The 20,853-nt window shown below is 53.8% G+C and overlaps 1 protein-coding gene across 22 annotated transcripts in view; it reads left to right on the top strand.

Moving 5' to 3' along the window:
- The window catches only part of MACF1 (microtubule actin crosslinking factor 1), a 139,499-nt gene that overhangs the window by 106,710 nt on the left and 11,936 nt on the right, over positions 1 to 20,853 (top strand). For 10 of the 22 annotated variants that reach the window (XM_064398304.1, XM_064398299.1, XM_064398301.1 and 7 more), the window contains 31 exons: positions 867 to 1,026; positions 1,431 to 1,757; positions 2,423 to 2,507; positions 3,440 to 3,681; positions 3,779 to 3,985; positions 4,747 to 4,866; positions 5,929 to 6,036; positions 6,372 to 6,590; positions 7,125 to 7,328; positions 9,711 to 9,942; positions 10,979 to 11,205; positions 12,450 to 12,572; positions 12,660 to 12,761; positions 13,102 to 13,203; positions 13,304 to 13,477; positions 13,573 to 13,728; positions 13,873 to 14,070; positions 14,396 to 14,524; positions 14,839 to 15,012; positions 15,696 to 15,851; positions 15,971 to 16,177; positions 16,289 to 16,408; positions 16,596 to 16,765; positions 16,883 to 17,042; positions 17,269 to 17,463; positions 18,087 to 18,215; positions 18,792 to 18,935; positions 19,048 to 19,236; positions 19,534 to 19,651; positions 20,126 to 20,289; positions 20,625 to 20,639. In XM_064398304.1, the coding sequence (XP_064254374.1) occupies positions 867 to 1,026; positions 1,431 to 1,757; positions 2,423 to 2,507; positions 3,440 to 3,681; positions 3,779 to 3,985; positions 4,747 to 4,866; positions 5,929 to 6,036; positions 6,372 to 6,590; positions 7,125 to 7,328; positions 9,711 to 9,942; positions 10,979 to 11,205; positions 12,450 to 12,572; positions 12,660 to 12,761; positions 13,102 to 13,203; positions 13,304 to 13,477; positions 13,573 to 13,728; positions 13,873 to 14,070; positions 14,396 to 14,524; positions 14,839 to 15,012; positions 15,696 to 15,851; positions 15,971 to 16,177; positions 16,289 to 16,408; positions 16,596 to 16,765; positions 16,883 to 17,042; positions 17,269 to 17,463; positions 18,087 to 18,215; positions 18,792 to 18,935; positions 19,048 to 19,236; positions 19,534 to 19,651; positions 20,126 to 20,289; positions 20,625 to 20,639 (5,056 nt within the window). The remainder of the gene's footprint in view (positions 1 to 866; positions 1,027 to 1,430; positions 1,758 to 2,422; positions 2,508 to 3,439; positions 3,682 to 3,778; positions 3,986 to 4,746; positions 4,867 to 5,928; positions 6,037 to 6,371; positions 6,591 to 7,124; positions 7,329 to 9,710; positions 9,943 to 10,978; positions 11,206 to 12,449; positions 12,573 to 12,659; positions 12,762 to 13,101; positions 13,204 to 13,303; positions 13,478 to 13,572; positions 13,729 to 13,872; positions 14,071 to 14,395; positions 14,525 to 14,838; positions 15,013 to 15,695; positions 15,852 to 15,970; positions 16,178 to 16,288; positions 16,409 to 16,595; positions 16,766 to 16,882; positions 17,043 to 17,268; positions 17,464 to 18,086; positions 18,216 to 18,791; positions 18,936 to 19,047; positions 19,237 to 19,533; positions 19,652 to 20,125; positions 20,290 to 20,624; positions 20,640 to 20,853) is intronic. The other 12 variants (XM_064398307.1, XM_064398308.1, XM_064398305.1 and 9 more) reach the window with 4 other exon arrangements.

Below are 20,853 nucleotides of genomic sequence, written 5' to 3'. Positions count from 1 at the left end.
CCTGGAAACAGCTGGAAAACACGAGGAGTCAAAGCTGGCTGGGAGCTGGGGCTGATAGCAGTGGTGTACAATGGCAGGGAAGAGCTGAGATTAAATGATTTCCCTGCAGGGGAGGGATGTTATTTTTATTCCTGTAAGCTTTAACGTTTAGCAACATCCTGTTGACACCTTTACGCTGCCAGAATCTTGTTTATGAGTTATTTATTTCTACCTAAGCTGATGTTTGAGGTTATGAAGTCACTTCTGAGGCCAGATTGGACCTTTCTCCATGTTTTCAATCACTGCCAACAAGCTGGACTATCCATCCAGGACTGTCCATCCAGGATTGTCTTTAACCAGAAACTCTGAAAGACCAAGAGCCTGGCCACAAGCTGAGGGATCTCCGAGACAGTGATAGGGATGGAACAAATGGAGCTAAATGATCTTTAAGGTCCTTTCCATCTCAAACTGTTTCATGAAAAGCTGCACAATGGGGAAGCGCTTCTGCTACCTTCACAGGGCAATAAACTAAAGGCACAGCTGCAGGAAAAGCTTATTTTGCAGTTCCTCCACATTGATTTTTATCTTTGTCATTGTAGCTTGCCTGACAATGGTGTCTCACCTTGCTCTGAGCAGAGCTGCTTCTTCCAAATACCTGAAGCTGCTTCCCATGCCTGGCTCCAGCTGGGAGCTGCTCTTTAGTGTTTTCACTGACTCAAAGAATCTCAGACTGGTTTGGGTTGGAGTGGACATGAAAAACCATCTTGTTCCAACCCCCTGCTGCGAGCAGGGACACCTTCCTCCTGACCAGATCAGGTCGCTCAGGGCCGCATCCAACCTGCCCTCGAACAATTATTTCCTTCTAATTTTATGACTGCTTTTTATAGGCAGAAGCAGCTGGAGGATATCTTGGTGCTGGCAAAGCAGTTCCATGAAACCACGGAGCCCGTGTCCGACTGGCTGTCGGTGACAGAGAAGAAGCTGGCCAACTCTGAGCCCATTGGCACCCAGACTGCCAAAATCCAGCAGCAGATCAGCCGCCACAAGGTAGGACCTGTGCAGGAGCTGGTTGGAGTCAGGTCCTGCTCCAGTGGTTGTTTCCACCACAACCAGAGAGGTTTTTGGCACAAACAAGGACTGGAGGAGTTATCCGGGCTGTTTTATGTACAGAGAAGGCTGCAAGCCCTGACCCACCAGCGTGGGTAAACATTAAACTGGTGTCCTTGCACCTCCCAGCAGATTTGGCTAGAAAAAACCATTCCCACTCATGTGTTTCTTTTTAATTTCTACCTAGTTTACCCATTCAGGGGTGGCTTTTACATCTCCTCCATTTTTCAGTTGCGTTCATCGCTGCGTTCCCCCTTTTACGTTGCGTTTATTTCATCCCCCTCATTCTCCACTCATTTTTTTTTTCCCCCTTTCTGTTGTCCATTCTCCCCTCCACCATTCAGGCTCTCGAGGAAGAGATCGAGAGCCACTCCACCGACGTGTCGCGGGCGCTGGGGGTCGGGCAGTGCCTGTCCTCCCTGAGCTGTGCTGCTGAGCAGAGGCTGCTGGCAGAGAAGTTAGAGGCTCTGCAGAGCCGCTACGGCGAGGCCCGCGAGCGGTGCGGCCGCAAGGCAGCCCTGCTGCACCAGGCTCTGGCCAACGCCAGGATTTTTGGGGAGGAGGAGGTGGAAGTGCTCAACTGGCTGGCTGAGGTGGAGGACAAGCTGGGCTCAGTGTCCATAAAGGATTACAAACGGGACGTCCTGCAGAAGCAGCATGCCGACCAGCTGGTATTTCCTCCTTTTATTTTTTTTTTTCCCTTCCATGCTGTTTGTTTTGTTGCATTTTATCTGGTTTTGTTTATGTTTCTGGCCTGATTTTAATTTTGCGAAGCTCGTTCTGCTGCTGGGTCTGTCTGAGGTTTGGAGAGGGGTGTAAAGAGATTTCATGTGTTACAAACAACAGTTGTGGGCCCCCCACCCCCAAAAAATGAGTTTCTCAAGGCGGGAGAACTTCAAATAGTTAGTTTGATTTGTGAACAGTGTCTGAGCCAGCTTGGCCACCCTGTGCCTTCAGAAAGCTGGCTGCTGTTTCCAAAACTGAGAGCTGGAAAAGTCTGGTGGGTTTTTGGAGCTGGGCTGGCCACTGAGGAAGCTTCTGCATCCGCTCCCTGGGGCTGTGCAGGCTCTTCTCAAGAGTGAGGTTCTGTCTAATACAAGGGCGAGTCCTTTGGTGACAGATCCAATGGGTTGGGGTGGGTTTGCTCTGAGATTTGGGCCTTTGAGTCCCAAAAATCCCAGTAATTCCCATAGCAGGATGACTGGCCAGTTTTCAGATGGGTTACCCAGCCTGCCTGTGCTCAGTAGGGAAGTTCATGTTCCCCACAGCATCTCTGGCTGGCAGGACACTGGGACCTGCCTGCAGCAGGATAACCCAGATTTGCCTTTTTCTTCAGGCTCTGAATGAGGAAATTGTGAACAGGAAGAAGAATGTGGACCAAGCCATTAGAAATGGACAAGCTCTCCTGAAGCAAACCACAGGTAAGACGGAGGAGATCTTGGCACACTCTGGGAAATGTGGGGGGCCTGGGAATCCATCCTCCACGTGCTTTTCCTTGGGAAGTCCATGCTCTGTTGGGTGGAGGCTTTTCTCCCTCAGGTCTTCATTTCCTTCTGGAAACTCCCAGAGTAGCTGGTTTGCATCCAGGCTTGGATGCTAAGCCACAAACACTCCAGCTTCGGATTTGCTTGGTCCCAAAATCCCAACCTCACAGCTTGGGGAGTAGATGATTCCCACTGCTGCTGTGGGGATGCTCAGTGCTGAGGGAGGCTTTTGTCACTGCAGCCAGCTGCTAAATCACATGGAAAAGAGGTTAAAAATACCCCCAGCCCTCTCCTAATGCTGCTTTCCCAGACTGAGCAGTTGTGGCTGTTGCCACGTGGGTGTGAGTTTATGTTTATGAGTGGGAAGAGAGGTCGGGGCGCTGCGTTTCCTTCAGATGTGGTCTGCTCAGAGCAGATGTCCAGCCCTGTGTCCTTGTGGGAGCTGTGGAGCAGGAAGAGTGATTACAAAGGATTTGGCAGGCAGCTCTGTGTCCTCTTGGAAACAGCAGCGAGGGGTGAACTGACCCTTTTTTCTTGGAGCTGTGAGACGCTGCTGAGAACTGAGTTGGGGTGGTTTGGGGCTTGTGGCAAAACCAGGCTTTGCAGCACGCTCCCATCCCATCCCATCCCATCCCATCCCATCCCATCCCATCCCATCCCATCCCAGGGATGAGGTGGATGTTAAGCTGGTGGAAGCTGTCAACTCTTAGTACAAACAGGCTGAAGCTGCGTTAATACAAAGAACAGCCAGGCTGGAATTTGCTGTTTAAAAGAATGAAGGACAAAGGAAGTGGCTCCTGAAGCCTCCTGCGGTGGCTCCTTCAGCCCCCAGAGCCCAGCATCATTCTCCCCTTGCTGCTGTCCCGCAGGGGAGGAGGTGCTGCTGATCCAGGAGAAGCTGGATGGGATCAAGACGCGCTACTCCGACATCACCGCCGCCAGCTCCAAGGCCCTGCGCACGCTGGAGCAGGCCAGGCAGCTGGCCACCAAGTTCCAGTCCACCCACGAGGAGCTCACTGGGTGGATGAGCAAGGTGGAGGAGGAGCTGGCTTCCAGCGGGGCACAATCCCCTGCTGGAGAGCAGATCCCCCAGTTCCAGCAGCGGCAAAAGGTGGGAGAGCAGAGCCCGGCTGGGGATGGTGCATTCTCTGCTTTGGGAGGCTGGGAGGAGCTGGGAAGGACACACACCATCCATGTGCCTTCCACAGGAGCTGAAGAAGGAGGTGATGGAGCACAGGCTCGTCCTGGACACGGTGAACGAGGTGAGCAGGGCTCTGCTGGAGCTGGTTCCCTGGAGAGCCCGGGAGGGGCTGGACAAGCTGGTGTCGGACACCAACGAGCGCTACAAGCTGGTCAGTGACACCATCAAGCACAGGGTGGAGGAGATCGATGCTGCTATCCAGAGGTCCCAGCAGGTGAGTGAAAAACCCCTGCAGGGTTTGCCTGGGAGAGCAGGAGCGAGCAGCCAGGCACTGCCTGTCCCACGGGGCCCTGGCAGTGGGAGGGATGGCAGGCACAGGCAAAGGGCAAATCCCATCAGGAATGCCAAGGAATGGACCCCAGCAGCAGTGTGGGTGGATTCCATCAGGAATGCCAAGGAAGGGACCCCCAGTGGCAGCAGGGATGGTGGCTGACAGTCCTGGTGTGTGGGTTTGGGATGGGGTAACTCTGGAGCAGCACTGTGTTATCCTGCCTGTCAGCTTCTGCCTGCAGGGGTGGTGTAGATGGTGTGAAACTGGGCAGGGGTGACTGTCAGGGCTGGAAAAACATCATTCCCTGCTGGAAGAGCACAGGGATTTGTTCCAGGCCAACAATCCTCCCCAAAAAGGCTTGTCCTGCATGAACTGGAGGCTGTGGAGTGCTGGGAATACCTGACCTCACTCCATGGAGGAGCAAAGGAAATGCTCCTGTTTGTAGAAATGTCCCTTTCCCTGCAGGCAGGGAGGGTGTGGGGGGAGGTGACTGCTCCAGCTTGCCCCAAAACCAGCTGCAGGAGCCACGAGGGCAGCGTGGAGTCAGAAACCTGAGCCCCACCCCCGTGTCCCTCTCTCCACACCCTGGCGTGAGGTGTTTGTCCCTGCCGGGTCCCTCTGTCATTCCCACTGTCCCCAGCTCCCCGGGTGCTCCGGCCCTGCTGCCCAGCACTGACCAGTGCCCCTCCTCTCCCCTGTGCCAGTACGAGCAGGCAGCTGATGCAGAGCTGGCCTGGGTGGCTGAGACCAAGAGGAAGCTGATGGCTCTGGGCCCCATCCGCCTGGAGCAGGACCAGACAACGGCTCAGCTGCAGGTGCAGAAGGTCTGTGTGCACTCCCTGCTGGCTTCTGGGGGTGGGCAGCAAGGGGGGATGCTCCAGTTTGGGTCATGGGATGCATTTTGGGGGAGCAGCTTTGCCCTGGGGTGTGCAGTGCTGGGCTCAGAGCAGCAGGAGGGATGCAAGGCTTGTCCTTGAGATGCGAAAGGAAAAACAAACAAAGGAAAAAAATTGCTGTAAATCATCCAAGTGCTGGGCTTCCCAAGGAAGAAGCTTCCTGGCTGTTCACAGGAGCCATTTAGGGCTTGATGGGTGCTTTGCTTTGGTCTCCCTTGGGAGAACTACTCCCTTTCCTTGTGGCCACCAGAGCAAGCTCTGCCAGGGTCTCACCGGAGCTGGCAGCAGGAAGGGTTTAGAGAAATGTGTATATTGATTAATGAGGGTGCTTTCCATTTGCTTTTTGCTCATTGTTCCCTGCAGTGAGGGACTCCACAGTTCCCTCCCGGCAGCCAGACGTGGAACAAAGAGGTGCTGGAGGGGTTGGGTGGTTTTTTTTTTTACTGTGTATCTTTGAGATGAGCTCATGCCTGAAAGAACGTGCACTTGAAATAAACGGCCCTTTTCTTCCCTCTGCCTGGGCAATCAGAGCAGCACGCAGGCTTATTGGATTTAAAATTAAAGGAAAAAAAAAGGAAAATAAGACAGTGTTATAAGAGAGGGAGGATTGAACCATCGAGCATTAAGTTAAATTGAGCTCAGCTTCCCGCTGTTAATCTCGTGGACCTTGGGAATGGCAAAGTTATTGGTGGATGCAGCTCTGGAGAGCATCATTTTGTGGGATAACATTCACTAACAAATGGATGATGGAGCTTTTCCTCCGCTGAGGACCTTGGGTGTGGATTATACCTAATTTTAAGAGCTGTTTTTGGGTCTTTGAAAGAGAGAGGTTGGTGTAGATGAGGAAAACAGGCATTCCCAGCCAGATTTTCAGTTTGCCACAGGATGCTTGTGCTGAGTTTTGCAGGGTCTCTTTGGCAGGAGGATGCCGTGGATGGGCTGGGGGGAGGCTGGGCTCAGCTCTGAGCTCTCCCCTTTCCCTTCCTGCAGGCGTTTTCCATCGACATCATCCGGCACAAAGACTCCATGGATGAGCTGTTCAGCCAGCGCAACGAGATCTTTGGCACCTGTGGTGAGGAACAAAAAGCTCTTCTCCAGGTGAGCCCCTCTGCTATTTACTGCCACAGAGAGGGCAGAGAGGTGAATCGCCAGCCCTTGCACGGGCTGAAGGGGTTTAAAATTACCCCATCTTCAGTAATTCCCGCCAGTGTTAGCAGAAATCTCTTTACATTTATGACTCTCCTTTATTGCCTGTTTTTATTGCAAGGTTTGGGGATGGGGAGGGGGAGATTCCCGAGGCTGCTTTAATTGGAATTACAACGTGGAAGGCCACCAAAGGCACCTCCTTCTCTTGCAGCTCTCAGCATGGAGCTGGCCCTTTTCCTGGGCCCTTTTTGCATCCCTCCCCATAACTCTCCTCCCTGTTTTTTTAGGAGAAAACCGAGTCCCTGGTGCAGCAGTATGAGGCTGTGAGCCAGCTCAACTCGGAGCGCTACGCCCGCTTGGAGCGTGCCCAGGTCCTGGTCAACCAGTTCTGGGAGACCTACGAGGAGCTGAACCCATGGATTGAGGAGACCCAAGCCCTCATCTCCCAGCTGCCACCCCCAGCCATCGACCACGAGCAGCTCAAGCAGCAGCAGGATGACATGAGGGTAAGGGGAGGCAGAGTTTGTACCTCCTGTCCATCAGCAGAGGGCAAGGGCACCTTTTTCTTCTCAATTTTTCTCCATTTCCCCCCCTTTTCTGTTCTTTTTGGGGGGTTTGCTTGTGTAATGCAAGAGTACCACGTGAAAATCCCTTGTTATGCTGGAGTGCTCCTTACCAAAATTCAGCTTGCTTCCAAGGAAACCTGGCTGCTTTTGGATCTCCTTCCTGCTCGTGGCAGGAAAAAAAACACTTTGTGCTTTTAGGGTAGAGACTGCAAAGCAAAAAATTCCCAGTGGGGTCCCCTGTGGAGCTGTGGGGAGGGTCAGAGGCTGGGGAAGGACCCGTGCCAGGCACTGTGCCATAGCCATGTTGGGAAGAGCCGAGTGCCATGTGCTTGGCAGATGCTGGGGCATGAAATCCAGGGTGTGAGTTCCTCCCAGATACCATCCCTGCTCTTGGAGTGCTGTTTGGAATAAATAGGCAGCGGCTCGCAGCAGATTTCTAAACAAATGTGGTTTTTTTCTCCCTCTATTCCCTAGCAACTGAGAGAGTCCATCGCTGAACACAAACCTCACATCGACAAGCTGCTGAAAATCGGGCCCCAGCTCAAGGACCTCAACCCCGAGGAAGGGGAGATGGTGCAGGAAAAATACTCCAGGGCTGAGGCTTTGTATGCCAAAATCAAGGAGGAGGTTTGCCAGCGGGCCCTGGCGCTGGATGAGGCGTTCTCACAGTCCACCCAGGTATGCCAGGGAGGTGAATCCCCCTCTCACAGCCCCCTGAGAGAGCCACGTGCTTTGGAATGTGCTTTTATTCCCCCTGTAAAAGCCCTTTATAAGGCATAACGTGGTCAGGCACCTCCAGGGGAGTTTCCTGCTGGCTGTGGGAGCAGAGGAGAAGGCGTTTGAGGCTCCACACAGTAAATAGGGTTGTAAATTTTTACGACCTCAATAATGATGCTGGTTCAAAGGGGCTGCTCTGGCATCCACCCAAGGTTGGAAGGGCCCCTTGAAAGAGCTTGAAGAGATAATTTTCAGTTCTGATAAGCTGTGAGTGCAGTGAGCAGCCAGGGGATGCTTTGTATGGGAGAGGTAACGGATGTCTCTGGGGTCTGGGCATCCTCTGAGGAGGTGGGTGAGTGCAGGAGGGGAAATAGGAGAGGAAGGGCAGAGACTGGAGGTGCTAAAGTCCAGAGATGGGGTGAAGTGCTCCTGCTGCTGAGGGTTGATGGCCCCCAGTTATGTTTCATCTCACCCCGTGTCACCGTAGCGCAGTTGGTTTTTGTCACGTCCTGGGTGTTTATTTTCTTAATTCCTGTATTGTGTAGTCACTTCTCTTGGTTTGCACTTGTATTAACTCCGAGTTTTTCCCCCCCTCCACATTCCCCTCCCCTCTCATCTCTCACTCCCATTGTGGAATGTGTTGTCTGTGTGTGTTGCTGCCTGTGCCCGTCCTCCCCACATGGTCCCATTTCATTCTTGTGTTGACTGCGCCCCACCATTGCAGATTTCGGAGGTAAGCGAGTCCCCCCTCCACAGATGTTCACTTACCCTCCCTGGCCTGATTCTATTTGACACCCAGACTTTCATTTCTGGTCCATGCACAGCTCAGCAGAACTTGCTTCAAATTTAACGCCGGGGGTGGGGCTGGAATCACATTTTTTTGGGATGGCTTTGGTTGCGTTGCTGCCTGGTCGCAGCTTCCGCTGGGAATGCTTCCTGCAGGGCAGAGGTTTTGCTTTTGGAAGGGCTCACACTGCTCCAGCTGGATGTGCTGGCTTGCTCCTGCTTCTTGGCTGAGCCAGCCTGTCCTGATCAACTTTGCACCAAGAGCCCCAGCCCCTCTCTGCTGGGATTTGATGGGCACCTGCACCAGTGTGTTCCCAGTAGGAACTGGGAAAGAGAGGGACAAGAGCAGCCCCAGTGCTCAGTTGTCCTTCCCACCAGCAGAGACAGTTTGGGATCTTTAAGGCCAAAGTTGACTTCTCTCTTAAAAAAAACAATAAACCCTGCTAGACCCCCTCCCTCCCTCATTCCTGGCTTTCTGGTTCTGCTTTTGAGACTACAGTTCCTCCCCACCCGCATGCAGCTCCTGCTGACCCTAAAAACTGGGATGGGTTTCCACTGGCCCTGCACCACGTGGAGATTCCCATCAGCACCAAACACGGGCGCTTTTCCAGCAGCATCTTTTGCCTGGGTATTCCCTCAACCAGCACTGAGGTTTTGTGCCCAGCCACCAAAACAGAGACAGCAGCAAAAAAAAGTGAATGTTTAGGGCACCACTGTGTTTGGGTGACAGTGTCCATGGGTGCTCTGTGGGCTCTGCTGGAGCAGGGCAGGTGTGAGCAGGAGGCTGCAGGGGTGCCCTTGCTGCTGCAGGGGTGTCCTTGCTGCTGCAGAGATGGCATTGCTGCTGCAGGGGTGTCCTTGCTGCTGCAGGGGTGTCCTTGCTGCTGTTGCTGCTGCAGGGGTGTCCTTGCTGCTGCAGGGGTGTCCTTGCTGCTGTTGCTGCTGCAGGGGTGTCCTTGCTGCTGCAGGGGTGTCCTTGCTGCTGCAGGAGTGTCCTTGCTGCTGCAGGGGTGTCATTGCTGCTGCAGGGGTGTCCTTGCTGCTGCAGGAGTGTCCTTGCTGCTGCAGGGGTGTCCTTGCTGCTGCAGAGGTGTCCTTGCTGCTGCAGGGGCGTCCTTGCTGCTGCAGGGGCGTCCTTGCTGCTGCAGGAGTGGCATTGCTGCTGCAGGGGTGGCATTGCTGCTGCAGGGCTATCCTTGCTGCTGCAGAGGTGTCCTTGCTGCTGCAGGGGTGTCCTTGCTGCTGCAGAGGTGTCCTTGCTGCTGCAGGGGTGGCGTTGCTGCTGCAGGGGTGTCCTTGCTGCTGCAGAGGTGTCCTTGCTGCTGCAGGGGTGTCATTGCTGCTGCAGAGATGGCATTGCTGCTGCAGGGGTGTCCTTGCTGCTGCAGGGGTGTCCTTGCTGCTGCAGGGCTGTCCTTGCTGCTGCAGGGCTGTCCCTGCCGCTGTCCTTGTCCGTCCCCTCTCCGAGGCGGCGCTCGGGGCCGTGGCTCACGCTGGCAGCTCTGCGGTGTCACCTCGTCCCCTCGCTCCTGCCCTAATGGCTCTGCTCCTCTGCAGTTCCACGACAAGATCGAGCCCATGCTGGAGAGCCTGGAGAGCCTCTCCTCCCGCCTGCGCCTGCCGCCCCTCATCCCCGCCGAGGTCGACAAGATCCGCGAGTGCATCAGCGAGAACAAAAACTCCACGGTGGAGCTGGAGAAGCTGCAGCCCTCCTTCGAGGCCCTCAGACGCCGCGGGGAAGAGCTCATCGCCCGCTCCCAGGGAGCAGACAAGGACCTGGCAGCCAAAGGTAGCTCTGGGTGGATTTGAGCGTTCAACTTCTCCCCAAACCATGGCTCCGTCACTGCTGGCAAGGCTTTGATGTCCCAGGGGTGTGTTTTGGAAGTTCTCCTGGTTTTAGGAGGAAGGATGAGTCTTCTGGATGGATTTGGGAGGTTCTTCTAGACTTAGGACAAAGGTTGTATGGATTTGGGAGGTTCTCCTGGCTTTAGGAGCAAGGATGAGATGGATGGATGGATGGATGGATGGATGGATGGATGGATGGATGGATGGATGGATGATGGATGGATGGATGGATGATGGATGGATGGATGGATGATGGATGGATGGATGATGGATGGATGGATGGATGGATGGATGGATGGATGGATGGATGGATGGATGGATGGATGGATGGATGATGGATGGATGGATGATGGATGGATGATGGATGGATGGATGGATGATGGATGGATGGAAGGATGGATGGAAGGATGGATGGATGGATGGATGGATGGATGGATGGATGGATGGATGGATGGATGGATAATGGATGGATGATGGATGGATGGATGGATGGACCTGCTTCCATCTGGAACAGTCAGAAGAAAAAAGAAACATTTGTGGCTTCTCAGCCCAGCTGGCCTCTTCTTGGTGGGCCCTGGGACAGGATTTGTTGATGTCTCTTCAGCGTCTGATGGAGGGCAGGGACATCCCCCAGCACAAAAAGCTCATCAGCACGATTGGCACTAATTGGCACCTTCCTTGGCAGATCAACGGGCAGCTCATGCACTGAGTGAGCAGGGACTTCATGCTAGAGGTGGCCAGAACAGAGGTTTGTTGGAGGGAGAGTGTGTGGGCAAATTTGCCCCGAGCTTGCACATAAATAAAGGCTTTTCTGCAAGCTGGAGTTTCTCACGTCCCTCAGAGTTAATGCTCTGATAGCCCTGGCCATCTTTGTTCCCCCTCTGGATATTCTGTTGGCTGTTTCTGAGAGTGTTTTCAAAATGCTCTTGCATTTTCAGAAGGTTTCCTTCTTCACTGAACACTTTCATTTCCTTCCACAGTCATCCAGGACAAGTTGGATCAGATGGTTTTCTTCTGGGAAGACATCAAAGCTCGGACCGAGGAACGTGAGATGAAGTTCCTTGATGTCCTGGAGCTTGCAGAGAAGTTCTGGTACGACATGGCAGCGCTCCTGACAACCATCAAGGACACCCAGGACATTGTCCACGACCTGGAGAGCCCGGGCATTGACCCCTCCATCATCAAGCAGCAGGTGGAAGCAGCAGAGGTGAGGCCCATGTTCCTCAGTCTGGAGCTTGTCTGCCCTCAGCTTATCTGCTAAATTGGGAAGATCTTAGCTCATGACTGTGGCCAGAGGTAAATCAGTTTTGTGGGCGGCGGGTCAGATTAGGAAGAGTTATTTCCATTGCAGTTTGGAGCTGCAAGGAAAAAACCAGAAGTGGATTTCACATATCCTTCACCTTGAATCCCATTATCTGCTGCTGTTTTGGGAAGCACAACGAGCTCTGTGTGGTCAGAGCTCTGTGCCCACTGGCTTGGAGGGATGTGGAAGCTTGCAGGGCTCTGCTCCCAGCCCAAGCCAGAGGCTGGCTGGCTTGGGAAGAGTATATTTAGATTTTGGTCAGAGCAGAGATAAGTGTTTGGATTTGTGTGTTGCTGGTTGCTTCAAGTAAGTGGCAAAATCCACTTCAGGTGGATTTGAGTTGACTCAGGCCTTGAGGAGCAGGGATGTTTCTTTATGCTTTGCTAAGTTTAGCCTTGCTGCTCCCTTTTCATAACCATTCCAACTCTGGTTTGTACCTTTTGAACCTCAAAACCTTCGCTCCTGTATTGACAAAACGCTCCTGTAAACACACATCTCCTGTAAACAACAGCTTCAGCCAGGACAGTTCAGGCTCACAGCTAAATACAGATGTTCTTATTTTAGTCCCAGAGGTGGGAGCAGAGCAGGGTGGTGCTGGTGACAAAAGTGGCCACCTGCTCTCTGTTGTGGAAGGGGCTGACACTGCTCTGTGAGCCAGGAAGAGTTTGCTGAAGAAGCTGATAAGGTTCACGTTTACCCCTGAAAGGAATTCTACCAAGGTCGTTGACATGGAAACTGAGAAGAAGAAAAAGATAAACCAAAGAAACCTGCAGTTGGATGTTAGCTGAGAACAGTGGTGGGCACTGCTTTGCACCAATGAACACTGTTGATCTGTTGTAACCAATGAGTAAAGCATAAACGTGGTGGGAAGGTATAAAAGACAGCATGCTGTTACAACTGAGATTTGGGAATCCTGAAACAAAGAGAGATGAGAGGAGCCTTCTGAAGTTGTATAAATTTCAGAATTTATTATTTCCAGAATTGCTCTGTGTGACCATCTCAACAGCAGCACTCTGCTCTCGGGGTTTGCAGTTGGGCTGTTGGCCAAGGTGCAGGGCACTGGAGCAGGAAAGACCCTCCTGCTCATGGAGCAGTTTTGGAGGAGGGTTTGATCATGAAGGTTTCTCTCTGTGGCTGTGCCTGTGCAGACTATCAAGGAGGAGACAGACGGGTTGCACGAAGAGCTGGAGTTCATCCGCCTCCTCGGGACTGATCTGATCTTTGCCTGTGGTGAGACTGAGAAGCCAGAAGTGAAAAAGAGCATTGATGAGGTAGGGAGAGCTTCTCCTCCAGATAAAATCAGGTGGGAGCAAGTGGGAGCTCTGGTTGAGGAGCCTCATGAATTTTGTGTTGCACAGATGAACAACGCGTGGGAAAACCTAAACAAAACATGGAAGGAGAGGCTGGAGAAGCTGGAGGAAGCCATGCAGTCGGCTGTGCAGTACCAAGACACACTCCAAGTAAGAGGCAGGGCTGCTGTGGAGTGGGTGGGCCTTGGGAGCCCTTGTGAGCCCTCTCCCTGGAGCTCTGCTGGGATTTTAAATCAGGAATCACCTCCTGGGTGAGTGTCTGCAGGCTCTGGGGGAGCCTGAGCTCAGCCAGAGGAGGAGCAGATATTTGGCTGCATTTGGTCTTCCCCAAGCTTGGTTCCTGCTCAGAGCAGCAGGATGAGGGAAGGCAGGAGGGAGCTGGACAGGCAGAGCTCCTGCCAGACGAGTTTCATGGCTGTGGGTGGTGGAGGGACCATCTTCACCCCCTGACCACTTTGCCATTCCCTCCCGTTGTCCTTGCTCCTTCCAGGCCATGTTTGACTGGCTGGACAACGCTGTGATCAAGCTGTGCAACATGTCCCCTGTGGGCACCGACCTGAGCACGGTCAAGGAGCAGATGAACGAGATGAAGGTACCTGGGAGGGGAGGAGCTGCTTCTGCAGCGCTGCTTTGCCTCGCACAGCTCCAGTGATTCACTCTGCTCCTGCTTCCTGTCCTGCTTGTCTTGGCAGGAGTTTAAAATGGAGGTTTACCAGCAGCAGATTGAGATGGAAAAGCTTAATCACCAAGGTGAACTGATGCTAAAAAAGGCTACGGATGAGACAGACAGAGACATCATCAAGGAACCACTGACGGAGCTCAAACATCTCTGGGAGAACTTGGGCGAGAAAATTGCTCACAGACAGGTAGAGTGAACACCTGGGGCTGTCACAGGATGAAAGTGGCTGTGGTGCTCCCCAGCCCTTTAAAACTCCCCTTTTCCATCCCTGTCCTTGCCCAGCACAAGCTGGAAGCTGCCCTGCTGGCGCTGGGCCAGTTCCAGCACGCCCTGGCAGAGCTGATGGCCTGGCTGACCCACACTGAGGAGCTGCTGGATGCCCAAAAACCCATCAACGGGGACCCAAAAGTCATCGAGGTCGAACTTGCAAAGCACCACGTGAGTATTTCCCCACTCCAGATACATTTTTGTCCAATTCCCATGGCAGGACTCAGTTTCTCATTAAGATTTTGAGCTGTTTTGCTCCCTGGGAGCAGGCAGGGTGTTTAGGAGAGGTGTCCAACTTTTGCCCACCTCATTCAGGTGCTGAAGAACGACGTCCTGGCCCACCAAGCAACTGTGGAGACAGTGAACAAAGCAGGGAACGAGCTGCTGGAGTCGAGTGCAGGGGACGATGCCAGCAGCCTGCGGAACCGCCTGGAGAAGCTGAATTCCTGCTGGGAATCAGTGCTGCAGAAAACAGAGGAGAGGGAGCAGCAGCTGCAGTCCACGCTCCAGCAGGTCAGCAAGAGGCAGTGGGAATACCCACCCCGTGCTGCGGGTGCCACTTTTGTTTTGGGGAGAAATAAAAGGGGCAAAGAGTTGGGATTTTTTAATGGAAGTTTTCCTGTAACTGCTGTGGTTCAGTGCCTGCCCAGAAGTGCAGTGGGGACCAGGCACACCTGTGGGTTGTGGGCACAGCAGGTCTCACCCTCCTGAACACACTGGCACGTCCAGCTCTGCCTCTTTATCTGCTTTCAAAGCAAACACAGCAGCGTTACCCTGGCACATGATCAATGGTGGCTGATGTCATCTGATCCGGGGCCCATTCTCTGCTCCCCAACAGGCCCAGGGTTTCCATGGTGAGATTGAAGACTTCCTCCTGTGGCTAACGAGGATGGAGAGCCAATTGTCAGCATCAAAACCCACAGGAGGTCTGCCAGAAACTGCCCGGGAGCAGCTCAATGCCCACATGGTAATTTCTCTGGAGAGAGATTTTTTTTTTTTTAATGCTTTTAATTCAGCAAGTTCCTGTCAAATACCAGCATCAAAACTTCTCCTTTCTGTGTGTGATGGGGAGAACAGGCTGCTCTGGTCTCCTCTTACAGATCATTTTGCTCTTGATGCCTGGAACAGCCATCAGGCTGCTTTAACCACCTTTCCTCAGCTCCAAGTGTCGCTCTGCTGTCACTCCCCAGCCTCATGTTCCCATCACCTGCAGCCTTGCAGCACGACCCGTTCCCTCTCTGAGCTTTTCTCTGCCTAACCCTGGCTGGTGGCTCTTTGCAGGAGCTGTACAGCCAGCTGAAAGCCAAGGAGGATGTCTACAGCCAGCTGCTGGCCAAGGGCAGGCTGATGCTGCTCAACCGCGACGACTCCGGCTCCAGCTCGAAGACAGAGCAGAGCGTGGCCCTGCTGGAGCAGAAATGGGCTCTGGTCAGCACCAAGATGGAGGAGAGAAAGGTAACACTGGGGAGAAAATGCATCCAGCCCTGCCCCGTGGTCTGACAGCAGCTGCTCCCTGCTTCCCCACACAAAGTTGGGATTTGGGTTTTTTTAACCCGTCTCCCTTGGCTGTAAAGGTTGAGTCTGTTTCTCAGGTGGTGCTGAGTGTCAAGCTGTTGGCGTGGGTTTTTTTTTTGTAACCATCAGAATTGGTTAAATCGCACAGAAAATGAGGGTGAAATGGCATTTTGGGTTAATTCAGGGAGGTGGGAAGAAGCCTCCCGCCGCTCTCAAAGGCAGGCTTTGTTGGTCAAGCCAAACCTTCCCCCGAGCTGACTCCATGCTCAGCTTTTGGCTGGGGATGAGATAAAACGAGGGCCGTGGTGGCCTGGGCCCAGAATAAATTTGCAGCTGCTGCCATCAGAACCTCATCCCCACGGAGATCCCTTTCCCAGGAAGCTGAGGGTGACGCAGCTGCTCGTGTGCTGAGGAAGGGCTCCTCTTTCAGGGACCATTCTTGTTTGGAGAGAAAGCCTTGCCTTTCACTGCAGCCCCCTCCCCTTGGCACAGCGGTGCCGTTGCCGGGCTGGGGTGATGAGGTTCCTGTTGCAGGGACACAAAGGCTGCCTCTGTCTGCAGATCTGAGCTCTCACCCTCTGTGTTGTGTTTTTTCCTCTTTCTCTCCCTCCCCGCTGCCCCAGGCAAAGCTGGAGGAGGCATTGGCCCTGGCCACGGACTTCCAGAACTCCCTCCAGGATTTCATCAACTGGCTGACCCTGGCTGAGCAGAGCCTGAACATTGCACCCCCGCCCAGCCTCATCCTGGCTGCAGTGCTGGCCCAGATCGACGAGCACAAGGTACCCAGGGGCTCCATCCCCGGGCTGGAGGCAGCCAGGGGGGCTCCTCACCCCTCCTGTGGCTGCTGGAGGTCACATCCCTCTCCTCTGACGCGTGGGACACCCTTTGCCCTTGGCAGGTGTTCGCCAACGAGGTGAACGCGCACCGGGACCGCATCATCGAGCTGGATCAGACTGGGAACCAGCTCAAGTTCCTCAGCCAGAAGCAGGACGTGGTGCTGATCAAGAACCTGCTGGTCAGCGTCCAGTCGCGCTGGGAGAAGGTGGTGCAGCGCTCGGTGGAGCGGGGCCGGGCTCTGGATGATGCCAGGAAGAGAGCCAAGCAGGTGAGAGCCGTGGGAAGGCTGTGGCAGACCCCGAGGAAGAAGTCCCAGGGCACAAAGGGACTGGGGACACCACCAGGGTGAAGGTTCAGGCTGGCTCGTGTTGCCTTGCAGTTCCACGAAGCCTGGAAGAAGCTGATTGATTGGCTGGAGGATGCAGAGAATCACCTGGACTCAGAGCTGGAGATCTCCAATGACCCTGACAAAATCAAGCTCCAGCTCTCCAAACACAAGGTGAAGCTCTGCCAAAGCCAGGCTGAGGCAGGGCAGGGTGGAAGGGGCTCTCTTGGGAGGGTGAGGCCAATATCTCCTCTGCCAGGACAGGAGAAAAGCATGTCCATGCCTCCCATTCCAAATCTGGGAATCCTCACAGCCAAGGCCAGGCTTTCTGAAGCAGTTTGGGTTTCTCTCCATTTCCCAGGAGTTCCAGAAGACTCTGGGTGGGAAGCAGCCTGTGTATGACACCACCATCAGGACAGGCAGAGCCCTCAAAGAAAAAGCCTTGCTTCCAGATGACACTCAAAAGCTGGACAATTTACTGGGAGAAGTCCGGGATAAGTGGGACACGGTGTGTGGAAAATCCGTGGAAAGGTGAGCCCAGCCCCAAGGCTGCACCAGCAGTGCCACAGGGAGGGTGTGGAGTCACTGGGATGTGACAAAAGGAGGTGAGTTTGCTCATGGGAGTTCTCTGGGGTGTTTGTTTTGCAGGCAGCACAAGCTGGAGGAGGCCCTTCTGTTCTCTGGGCAGTTCATGGATGCGCTGCAGGCTCTGGTGGACTGGCTCTACAAGGTGGAACCCCAGTTGGCTGAGGACCAGCCTGTCCACGGGGACCTGGATCTGGTCATGAACCTGATGGATGCTCACAAGGTGAGGGCACCTTTCCCCAGCTCTTCTCTGAGTCCTGAGTAGGGCTTGTCCTCGCCAAGAGCCAAAGAACAGGCACAGAGCTGGTGCTTTGCTGCTCGTCCTGCTTTCCTGCAATGGGTAAAGCGGGGAAAAAACAGCAAAAAAACGGGGAGAACTTCCACATTACTGGGGCGGTGACGGGAGTGGAGCTGCCTGGCCTTGCTGAGCTCCTGCTGGGTCCCTGCAGGTGTTCCAGAAGGAGCTGGGGAAGCGCACGGGCACGGTGCAGGTGCTGAAGCGCTCGGGCCGCGAGCTCATCGACAACAGCCGCGACGACACCACCTGGGTGAAGGTGCAGCTGCAGGAGCTCAGCAACCGCTGGGACACCGTGTGCAAGCTGTCTGTGTCCAAGCAAACCCGCCTGGAGCAGGCCCTCAAGCAGGTGAGGAGAAAAGCCCTGGCTGGAGGCTCTCTTGGGGCGCTTTGCTGGGCTCCAGGGAGAGGGTTTTGCCTCCTCCAGGCAGGACATGCCAGCCCTGCAGAGGTTCCTGAGAAGCAGTGGGGTGGTGTCAGGCTGGTGCTGGTTGTTTGTCCTAAAAAAACGAGCAGATAAAGGCTGGTTTGGAAAGGGAGGATGGAAAGATCTCGCTGATGTGTGCAGCAGTGATCAGACAGGCCAGGCCAGTGTTTGCCAGTGTCCAGAGAGACTCGATTGGAGCTAAAAAAATGAAAAAACACAATCAAAAAAGGTCAAAGGCTCTTAAGCAGCTTTTACTTCAAGTAGGCAATTTACAGAACAAACTACCCAGGTGCCAAATTGCTCGGGATACAGCACTTGTGCTGCTTTAAAAAACATTTCCTTCTTCAGTGCAGCTGATGCCGAGGGGAGGGAGGTGCCAGAGTTCTGCAGGACCCGGCAGCCCAAACCCCAGCCCCAAACAGGGCTTTCCCCCCTTTTTACATATTTTTAAAGCCCTTTTCAGCCCTCCAGCTGCCGGGAGCGAACGCAGCAAGCTGTGTGGGGAGGAGGAGGGCTGACAAAAGGCTGTGCTGTTGCTGCTGCAGGCCGAGGAGTTCAGGACAGCCGTGCACCTGCTGCTGGAGTGGCTCTCGGAAGCCGAGCAGTCCCTGCGCTTTCGGGGAGCGCTGCCCGACGACGCCGAGGCCCTGCAGGCCCTCATCGATGCCCACAAGGTCAGCGGTGCTGCTCTCTTTCCCCGGCTGGCTGATGACAAGAGGGGGGTGGCAGGTTCCCCCTGGAGCTCCATTGAATCCCAGCTGTCACTTGTTTTGGTGCAATATAAAACACAGGCAGCGCACACGGGTCCCAGGGAAACTTTATTTGATGGTAAACTTCCCCTTTTCCTCTCCTGGCACCCCGATCAAGGGGCAAACAAAGACTTATAAGTGTGGGCAGGTCTCAGGGGTAGGCACAACTTTCAACAAATCAGGGGAGTTGGGAGTAAAAATTCTAGGCGGAGAAAACAGCAGTGACCCAATACCATTCCAAGGGAGGAAAAGCGGTTTCAATAAACGGGTAAAGTTTGGAGAAATAGAAACTAGAAACTGGCTGACGAGATAACTGGGAAAAGGCGGAGACAAAAGGAAAACAGCACCAAGGAAAACCACCGAATCACAAATCAAACCATAAACCTACTAATAAACCAAAAAGCACGATACAGCAGAGGGGGAGCTGCAAAACACAACCCAGGGCAAGCTTAGAGCGTGGGGGGGGGGAATATCAGCAAATAATTCCTTTGGGGCTTGCAGGAGTTCATGAAGAAGGTGGAGGAGAAGAGGGTGGACGTGAACGCGGCGGTGGGCATGGGCGAGGTCATCCTGGGCGCCTGCCACCCCGACTGCATCACCACCATCAAGCACTGGATCACCATCATCCGAGCCAGGTTCGAGGAGGTGAGTCCTGCGGGGTTACTTCCAGGCTGCTGGTGGCTCCAGGGATGGCCACGGGGTGCTGGGTCCTGCTCCAGGTTTTCCATGCTGAGTGGTCACCCCGTGTTTCCAACAGGTTCTGACATGGGCAAAGCAGCACCAGCAGAGGCTGGAGTCGGCTCTTTCCGAGCTGGTGGCCAATGCAGAGCTTCTGGAGGAGCTGCTGGCGTGGATCCAGTGGGCTGAGACCACCCTGATCCAGCGGGACCAGGACCCCCTGCCCCAGAACATTGATCAGGTCAAAGCGCTCATCTCCGAGCACCAGGTGAGCCCCGAGCTGAGCTCAGGAGAGGGGCAGGGGAGGGAGGCTTCCCCTGGCTCCCTGGGTGGAGGAGGCACTGCCTTCTCCTGGAATTCCCTGTTCCCAACTGGAGCAAAACCACCCAGGGATGATCTCTTGGCTAATCCAAGGCAGCCCTGAGCAGCAGCTCAGCCACAATCCCATCGCTGCTGCTGGATGCTCACCTCCCTCTACAGGCCTGGCACGTCCCAGCGAGGGCTGGAAAGCAAAAAAGGCTGAAATTACAGAGGGTTTTTTTACTCCTTTCTGTGTTTTTGACAGTCCTTTATGGAGGAGATGACACGGAAGCAGCCGGACGTGGACCGGGTGACGAAAACGTACAAAAGAAAAGCGACTGAGCCTCCCCACGGGCCCTTCATCGACAAATCCCGCAGCAACAGTGAGTCTGCTTGGGCCCTGGCATGGCAGGAAATGAAACTCCTAGGAAGATAATTAGCTTTGATTATCAATTAACCAGGCATCCTGCGCTAACAGCCACCAGGAAGGCGGCTGAGCCTCCTCAGGAGGGGAGAATCCAGGTGACATTTCCCAAAACAGCCGTGCTGGGTGTGCTGTTCCTGGGGTGCTGGGGCCAGCACTGCTCCCCTCTCTCTCTCTCTCTCTCTGCAGTTGCTTTGGGATGAAGTTTTGGGATCTTTTGATGTAGTTTTTTGAAGCCAGAGGCCAGCGTGGATTCCTGAGTGCTGGGGGATGTGGGTGTAGATCTGTCTGTCACCCTGTCCTCCTACCTGGGGACAGCATCCAGCAAGGCTGTGGGAGGTTTTCCCTTCCAGAAAAAACCAAAACACATTTCACTGCTGCTCTTCAGACTCCATGAACAGCACCTCAAACAACCCCTCTCCCTTTTTTCCAGGGAAATGCTTGGGGCAGGCTGCTCCCCCCAGCATGCCCATTATCTCCCAGTCAGAAACAAAGAATCCCAGGATAAACCAGCTCTCAGCACGCTGGCAGCAGGTCTGGCTGCTGGCCCTCGAGAGGCAGAGGAAGCTCAACGATGCCCTGGACAGGCTGGAGGAGGTAACAGCCCCTGGCTGCTCTGGGCAGGGTGGGAGCTGGGATTTCATCCCCAGGGAGGTGCAAGAAGCATTTTAAATCAGTGTTGCCCCCGCTCTTACAGACAGTTCCTGCTGGCTTTTCAGAAATCAAATATTCCTAAAATATTAAGGCTAAAAACCTTTTGGTAATTAAATAATTAACTGCACATTAACCAGCTTTATAACCCTGTATTTGGTATCTGTAGAGTTAATGACAGCCAGGCCCTGCTTTCCTCCTAGTAATTAGTTTAACAATTGCTGTCTCTATTTTATCCAACCATCTAATGTCATTTTTGTTTTTATTTATGCTTAACAAAGCAGCTATGCCCAGAAGTGAGTGGTTTTTTTTGTTTTCTGTTGCTTTTGCTGTAGGTCAGTTCAGTTCCTTCGTATCCATGTTTTTTCTTTGTTGCTTTTCACCCCAAGAATGTTTAGAGAGAGACAAAAAAAAAAAAAAAAAACACCCTTAAAATTGTTGTCTTACCTTGGTGTGAGCTGCTTGAGCTGGTGGAGTCCTTTTGGGGTGGGGAGATAAGAAGGGTTTTTA

Source organism: Passer domesticus, chromosome 24 (genome assembly GCF_036417665.1).
Source record: "Passer domesticus isolate bPasDom1 chromosome 24, bPasDom1.hap1, whole genome shotgun sequence".
Lineage (NCBI taxonomy): Eukaryota > Metazoa > Chordata > Aves > Passeriformes > Passeridae > Passer > Passer domesticus.
The sequence above is the reverse complement of the archived record's forward strand: the minus strand, read 5'-3'. Positions and strand labels throughout refer to the sequence as shown.